The sequence below is a fragment of the Mauremys mutica genome, chromosome 25, assembly GCF_020497125.1.
Source record: "Mauremys mutica isolate MM-2020 ecotype Southern chromosome 25, ASM2049712v1, whole genome shotgun sequence".
Taxonomy (NCBI): Eukaryota; Metazoa; Chordata; order Testudines; family Geoemydidae; genus Mauremys; species Mauremys mutica.
This window is the reverse complement of record NC_059096.1, coordinates 2,225,290-2,232,928: the sequence shown is the minus strand read 5'-3', so window position 1 is coordinate 2,232,928 and position 7,639 is coordinate 2,225,290. Positions and strand designations below refer to the sequence as shown.

Here is a 7,639-nt window from a genome sequence, read left to right as displayed (position 1 = left end):
GGGAGACCCGCTTCGGTTCCCAGGTCTTTGTCTCACCCTGGAAAAGAGGCTTCATCTCCCTTTGCTCTTCTGGGAGGATAATGCTACCGCCCCACCTCAGAGGGCTCGGGTGACGTCTCTCATCCTTCCCCCGTATCTTAGCCCGATCCCTTTCCACAGCACCTGGCTCTGGCTGCGCCCAGCTGTGTTTCTAGCACAGCAGCTGGAGCTGTCTCCAGTCTTTAGTTTAAAACACCATGGAAATGGGGAAAGAGCCCTGAGAATTGGTGACATACCATCCTGGGAGCAGAGCAGAGACATGCACCAAGACAAATGCCCCATTCAGAATATTGCCTCCCGTGTCCTGAATCTGCCTGGAGCTTTTCTCCCTAATCCCCCCCTCCAATTAACACCCCCCCCCCAATCCCAGGTGTCCCTAGGGTGACCAGGCAGCAAGTGAGAAAAATCAGGATGGGGGTGGGGGGTAATAGGAACCTGTATAAGAAAAAGATCAAAAAATCAGGATATCTGCTCACCCAAGGTGTCCCAGACAAGTTCCGTCAGCTTCATCCTGGCGTTTTCACTGCCACCTGGGAATTGGTGGGATGGGTGGGTGGGATGTGTGTGCCGGGGGCCAGCTAGTCTGGGATCCTGTCTCCAGAGAGGGCTGCTGCCAGAGGCTGGCTCTTCCGAGAAGGAAAGTCTCTGCACAGCATGAGACCTGCTGGCCGAAGTCCCGCTGATGGGCTGTGACAGACCCTGAAGGGACACGAGACCGAGGTTGGGGGGCAAACAAGGAGTCAACAGACGAATGTCAAGAAACAGGCTCAAGGCAGCAACAGGGGAAAACTCCAGCCACCCAAAGGGTGCAACAGCTCCTCCTCCAGCAGGGGAGCGGCCTCGGGTCCCGCCTGGTGGCTGCGCTGCCATCGCCCCCTGCAGGAGGGATGGGAATAGCAGCTCTGCAGCGAGCGTCACAGCAGGAATCCCGAGCTCAGGGCAGGGCCGCCCAGAGGATTCGGGGGCCAGGGGCAAAGCGGGGGAGCTGCGGCGCTTGTACTCACCCAGGGGCTGGCCAGGTCTTCGGCAGCCAGGGGGCCCTTCAGTCGCTCCGGGTCTTCGGCACCGAAATGCCACCGAAGACCCGGACCACTGCCGGGCCAGGCCTCGCGGCCCCTGCAGGGCCTGGGGCAAATTGCCCCACTTCCCCACCGCCCCCCCCCCCCCCAGGCGGCCCTGGCTCAGGGCACAGAGCAAAGGCGCTCAGCAGCGTAAGACCAGCCAGACTGATGGGCCGCTGAGCCCAGGGTCCCGTCTTCCGACAGTGGCCAGTGCCAGGTGCCCCAGAGGGAATGAGCAGAGCAGGGCAGCTGGCGTGACCCAGGCCCCGTTCAGGCCCACATCCCCGTTTGGCAGAGGGGAGACGCGACTCTCAGCCGGGAGTAGATCAGGTCTCCTGGGTCCCCACCCGCTGCCCGACCCTTTGAGGCGAGGCCGTGTGGGGACCGACAGCAGTTCATGCACGTGGGCAGGACTGCCAGCTGCCACCACCTGGCTCTGTAACTTCTCCAGAAGCCAGCCCAGCCCTGGTCTCTGGCCAGGTCCTTCAGAACGGGGGAGGAGGCCCTCAAAGAGGCTAAACCCGGCCAATATTTTCCTCCTCACGTGTGCGCCAGCGAGGGGCCCTGGCCCAGCAAAGTGCCCCGCTTAGGGCTGGGCACGAACACAGGCTGAGCCCGGCGCTGACGAGGAGTCGCGTGGCCCTGGCTGTCCGGCTGAGAATGAGCCCCGAGGCCTGTCACGCAGGCTCGGAAAGGCCTTAACGGCTCCTCCAGCTGCAGCTGGCATCGCGGGTTGAGCTGTTTCTGGTGGCGAGGGGGCTGAAGGCTGTGTCTCCGCAGAAGACGGGGGGAGGAATTCAGGCTAAGCAAAGGCTTGTGGCAAAAAACAAAATCCAGCTCTGGTGGCGCAGCCGTGGGTGAAATCCTGCCCCACCAACTTCAAAGGGGCTTTGCACTGAGTGGCTCCAGCTTTGGCCGAGTGATCGGCCCAGTCCCGCTCCCAGCGCAGCTCAGCTTCTCCGTACGCCCGCCAGGCCCGCTCCAAACAAGAGACAGGCCCAGCTGCTGGCTGAAATCTTGGCCTGGACCCTGGCCCATGGGAGCAGCGAGCGTCAGCCCAGGGTGGCGCAAAGGGCCGGGCGCAGGTGAGCACGGGGCAGCCAGGCAGCCTGTGGCCCTTTAGCAGGTTGTTTCAGGGCAGCCAGGCAGCGAGCGACTCCCAGCTTTCGGAGGCAGGTTCGTCCTGCGTGTGAGCCTGGCGCCTGGCAGGGCTGGCTCGGGAACGGAGCTCCCCCGGGTTCACGCCCAGGCCACTGACTGGGCACGATGCAGGCCCAGCTGACACCTCGTGGGGCAATCGCAGGCCATTGTCTCATGGGGCCGGTGCCCACATCCTACTGGCCCCACTTTCCCGGCAGCCTCAGCAGCGAGGCCGCGGAGTGACGGGGTCCCAGAACGGGCGGGCGGACGGGAGCTGGGGAACGTGACACGCGGCCCGTGCAGTCACACTGGGTCCCTCCCCCCACCAGCTGCTCCCTTGGTGATTAAGTGGACGGGTGGCGGCTGCTGCACTGACCCGCAGGTGCCCTGCGGTTAGTGGGCTCCCGGGAACAGCTCCATGGGCTTCGCTCCGCGTCGATTCTCCAAACAGGCACAGGGATGTGAGCGTGTGGCTCGCCCCATTGATTGCCAGAGTCAACAGGCCGCCGGTGACAGCCCAGGGGCAGGGCCGCCTCGAGCCCTTAAAAACTGCCGTTTGAAAAGGTCGCTGGGGAATTAAAAACCCATCTAGGGCTGAGCCCCCCCCCACACCCCCATCGGCTCCCAAGGCTGCTCTGCTTCACAGGGAGGTGAGACAAGAGGGTGCCCCGCCCTGCAGCCTCCTCGCCGCTGCCCCGTGTGGTGCTGGGGTGACGCAGGGGCTCGGGGGGGGGGGGGTTTACACCCAGCGCCGACTGAAATCACTGGGGGGGGGGGCGGTGGGTTTGTCCCTGTGGGCGAGGTCCTGCAGCTGGGACCCACCCTGCACGTCACCTCCCCCGCGCGGAGCGTGCACGCCGGTGGGACCCATTGCTGCTGCCCCCGGACAACGCGCCTGCGAGGGGGGGGGGGCTGCGGTAATGAACCCCCCACCCCCCCACACATACACACACTCCCCTGTGCCCGAGGGGCGCTCGCCGCCATTCCAGCCCTAACGGCGCTTGGCATGAAAACAAGGGGCTCTGCGAGCGCCCCACCTCCCCCCATTGCGTAACCCCCCTGTTTGTGAGCCCAGGGCACTTATGGGAGGCAAAGCCCCCCCCCCCCACGCCCTGCACAGACCACGAAGCAGCGAACCCACCTCAGGGGCCCTCAGCCTCGTGCGCCCGTCGCCGCGCCGCCCTGGGGCCCAAGCCAGACTGACGTGAGTCCGGGGAGGGGGCCGGGGGGGCACAAGGGGTCTGGTGCAAGGCCTGGTCCCGCCCGTGGCCCCTGACCCACTGCTCCCTGCGGTGCCCAGTGGGTGGGGGCGTCGCCTCGCCCGCCCTGGAATGTGCCAGGCACGCGAGACACGGTGCCCTTGGAGATCGGTGCCCATGGACACGCTGCCTGGCCAGGACTCCTGGGTCCAGGCCGCTGAGTGGACGTGTCACTGCCCCGAGGCAGACAGGGACCCCGCTGACGGGCATCCTGCCACCCCGCCTAAGGGCTCCGCCCTGCACCTGGCTCAGCTGGGGACGGCCAGGGCCCTGGGGTGGGTCCCTGTTCAGGGGTGGGACCCTGCACCTCTGACTGCCCCAATTCCCTGGCCCAGCCCTGGGGTGTCGGGTGGCTCGGGGGGTGGGGGGAGTCCACCTGCCCAGGTGCCCCCTTGTGAAGAAATTGGGGGGTTTCGTGGTTTGTCTTTGTTTTCCAGGGAGTTGCACGCAGAGGGGTGGGACTCAGTGTCCCGGGTGTTACTGGTTTAACAAGGGGAGGGGAGAGCGAGTTCGTTGGGACACAGGACCGGAGAGGGACTCGGGACCCCGGCCGATGGCCTGGAGGATGGAGACCCCAGCGACTGGGGACCTGGTGACCCGGAGACCCAGCTCAGCTGGTTTTGGCCGGTGGGAGGACAATGGGCTGCAATGAGAGGACCCCGGTGACCTGAGCAGCCAGTTCCAGCCAGGGGGTGGCTGAGACGAGAGGCGACGCAGGCCTTTCTGTTTACGACCCTGTTTCCCTGGAGAGAGGACAATGGACAGAGGGGGCTTGGGGCTGGGGTTTCAGGTGCCCAGCTGGGAAGCAGAGGGGAGAGGCCGACCTGGATGCAGGGGGACTGGGATGTGCTGGGCAGAGGGAGGCCAGGCCTGAGGCCCTGAGAGTTTCCTGTGCTGGGTTCAGCTCTCAATAAACCTCCTGCTTTACACTGGCCGAGAGTCACTCCAGGCTAGAGAACAGGGGGCATCAACCCCTTTGGGGGTGAGGAGGCCCGGGGGGCCCAGAGCGAGGGGGCCCTCCCTGAGGGGGCCCACGGTGAGAGACAGAGAGGCGCAGCTCCAGGAGGCAGAGGGGGCCTGACCCCGAGGAGTGCCCGCCCCCACCCCGCGAGAAGGGCTGTGGCTCTGAAAGGGGCACCCGCCCACGGACCGCACGGGGCCACGAATGGGCACGATCTCTGAGTCCATGACACCCCCTTTGCCGGGGAAACTGAGGCGCACTGGCTGGGGCACAGCCTTTGCCTTTAGCTGGAAAGGCAGCAGAGTGGCTCGTACCTGGGATTAGCCATCAGGCCACTTCTGGCTCGCCCCCCCCCCCCCCCCCACACACACACGAATGACAGCCTGGCCACAGCCTGCCGGGCCTTTCGGGCTGGCCCAGCCGAGCTGACTGACACCCCCTTCCCCGTGCAGCAGGGCACATGGCCTGTGACGCAGGGTGCAGCCAGAGGGGGCGGGGCTGGGGAGACAGGAGGCGGGGCTTCTCCCCATGGGGGTGGAGCCTAGCCCCCTGCACCACCTTTAAAAAGCAGGGGCTGGTCCCCTGGCAAGACAGAGGAGCAAATCGATCCCGAGGTGACACCTGATTCCTTCGTCTGCTCATTGCCGCCGGAGTCCAGCAGGTGAGAACGCTGGGGCACCCTGTGCACGATGGGGGGGGGGCTGCTAATGATTGGGGGGGGGCTCACACACCTGGGGCTCGCCTGCAGCTGGGCACCTTTGTACCACACGCCGCCTCGCGGCTCCCCCTTAGCTCGCGTCCCACGAGTGCGTTCCTGCCCCCACCCAGCTGGTTGTGTCACTGGCTCCACTGTCGCCTGGCCGGGTCCCTCGTTCTCCGGCCGGGTCAAAATCCTGCTGACGGGGCCCAGGGAGGGGCTGAGCACAGCTCCCCTCCCCCGCATGCCAGGGGCTGGCTGCTTAGCACCCAGTACCTGGCCCGAGCCTTGGTAGGGCTGAAACCGGCACCAGCCTTTAGGTGCCAAGGCCGAGACGGGCCTGGCAGCTCGTTCCCCAGGGACCAGGGCAGGGGACGGGGACACACACACACACAGGCCGGCCTGGGGCTCCCAGCTCCCCCTAGGGCTGGCCACAGCCCGCTGGCCGGCTCGTCCCCGTGAGGCAGCCGACAATTGCCATGTGCCCCATGCTGCCCTGACCAGCCCCGTCCCTGGCACGGTGTGAGCGGGTCAGCTGTGGGCACCACATATCGCCCCCCCCTGCCCCTGTGCTAGTGTGGGGGTGGGGGTGGGACAGACCCAATGGGACTGCGCGTGTCACGCCTGACACGATGGCGTTTGTTCTTACGCTGAGAGCTCCTGGCGCTGATCGTGGGGCTGGGGGTGGGGGCCTGCCCTGACCCTGACTGCGGGGGTGGTGGGGGGTCTCAATGCCTGGGGCAAACTCACCCCACTCTGCATGCCCCTCCCGCCCTGCCCATCAGGAGTGCATGATACCTGCTGTGTTTGACCCACATATCACTACGTGTGTGGCGGGGGGGGAGGCTCTGTCTGCACTGGCGGGCGTGGGGGGAGCAGGTTAAGGGGCCATCTTAGGGCTTTGCCAGCTGTGAGGCACAAAGCACAGGCTGGGGGGAGCCTTGTGCTGGGCCCAAAGTTACCAGGGCCCCCCCCCCCCCGACATGTGCTGCGCGTGCCCTCAGCACCAGCCCCCCCCAACAGCCCCGTCTCCTCCCTTGCAGCCATGACGGGGGAGCTGTGCCTGTGCCTGCTGCTCCTGGGCCTTGCGACCCCCTGCCTCTCCAGGCCGGACACCCGCCAGCTGGGCAGAGCGCCGGGCCCTGACGAGCGCAGGAGCAGCGGGCCTGACCCTGGCCCTGTCCGGAGGGACCTGCTCGGGGCCCTGTCTCAGGACCAGAAGCTCCTCATGGCCAAATTCCTGCCCCACATCTACGCAGGTAGGAGGTGCAGCGGGGCCAGCGCCAGGCACACGCCAAGCCTGGCCCTTGCAGCCCTTTTGTAACTGAGTGCGGGGGGCGGGGGGGGCAACGCGCACGCACACACACACGCTCACACTCACACACTCGCTCGCTCTTAAAGCCACATGTATCTCGCACCGTCCAGCCTCCACCTCTGGGGGTGGGTGGGACACGGCTGCTGTTCACACGCCCCAGGATAGTTGGGGGAGGGGGGGGATTCACCCGACTGGCTTGGTGCTGCGGGTGGGGGGGGGGAGGTTGGCTGCCCCACCCCGACGCCGCCGGGCTGCTCAGCGGGTGCCGCCAGCGGGCTCTGGGCAGGGGGTTTGATCGGTGTCTCTGCTCCCGCTCCCGGCAGAGCTGGCAAACCGGGAGGGCCACTGGCACGAGGACGATGCCCTGCGCTCCCTGCACGACCACGACTATCCCGGCTGGATGGACTTCGGGCGCAGGAGCCTGCCCGAGGCCGACGAGGCCGCCTAGGAGCAGCGTCCCGCGGGGCCCGGCTCCGCCCTGCCGGAGGGGGCGGGGCAGGGGCTGCAGGCTCCACCCCCAGGACTTATGTTTAAGCATGTCCCACTTGACCTTGTCTCCAAAGTCCTTTGCTGCTGCTCCGCAATAAAATCTGCTCAGCACAACCCCTGTGGTGTCTGTTCTCGCTGCGCCGTGACGGGGGCCTGGGTCCTGCCCCATGTCCCCGCCCAGGTGGCAGGGGCTGGACGAGCGGCTTTAGGGGCTGAGGCCACAGCTGGAGAAGGCAGCCAGCTGCTGCTCGAGCAACCCCCCCGGCCGGGCCCTACCAGAGCCCCAGGGACGCTGCCGGGGCGGCCGCCAGCCCCGGGGGGGTTGCTCTCCCATTGAGCCGGACGCAGCTCACTGTGGCCTGGAACCTCGGACTCGCTTCCCCCCAGAGACTCCGGCCCCTGTTTGCTCCTGGGTGGGGACGGGGCTGGGGGCAGCCCCCCCCCCGGCCCAGGTGCAGCCAGTCACTGCGGGTGTTTGCTGGGGCTCAGGTCGCCCTGGGCCACTGGCCTTGAACCCAGGGCAGGCCACAGCAAAGGCCCTGGGCCCCCTCCCGTCCACCGCACCAGCCCGCTGCCAACACCCAGTAATTTATTCTGCTGAAGCCAGTGCTTCCTTTTACCCCCTGCCTGCTCACTTTAAAAAGGGGGGGGGGAGCTACAGCTAGAGAATCTCCCCTC

General features: G+C 66.6%; 1 protein-coding gene across 2 annotated transcripts; it reads left to right on the top strand.

Moving 5' to 3' along the window:
- Positions 1–1,705: 1,705 nt before the first annotated feature.
- Positions 1,706–7,046, top strand: LOC123356442 (gastrin/cholecystokinin-like peptide). Of its 2 annotated transcripts, none has more exons than XM_044999700.1 (3): positions 1,706–2,185; positions 6,201–6,416; positions 6,796–7,046. In XM_044999700.1, exons 1-3 carry the CDS (start codon positions 2,137–2,139, stop codon positions 6,918–6,920), a joined length of 390 nt encoding a protein of 129 aa, XP_044855635.1. In that variant the 5' UTR covers positions 1,706–2,136; the 3' UTR covers positions 6,921–7,046. The 2 variants fall into 2 exon arrangements, with proteins under 2 accessions (XP_044855635.1, XP_044855636.1); XM_044999701.1 differs by lacking the exon at positions 1,706–2,185 and adding an exon at positions 5,031–5,121.
- The last annotated feature ends 593 nt before the right edge of the window (positions 7,047–7,639 follow it).

Excerpts from the sequence above, each read along its gene's own strand:
- LOC123356442 (XM_044999700.1), top strand. The coding sequence starts at position 2,137 with ATGGGAGCAGCGAGCGTCAGCCCAGGGTGGCGCAAAGGGCCGGGCGCA. Across the intron at positions 2,186-6,200 it reads GCGCAAAGGGCCGGGCGCAG|CCATGACGGGGGAGCTGTGC; the intron begins GTGAGCACGGGG and ends CCTCCCTTGCAG. Across the intron at positions 6,417-6,795 it reads CCTGCCCCACATCTACGCAG|AGCTGGCAAACCGGGAGGGC; the intron begins GTAGGAGGTGCA and ends CGCTCCCGGCAG.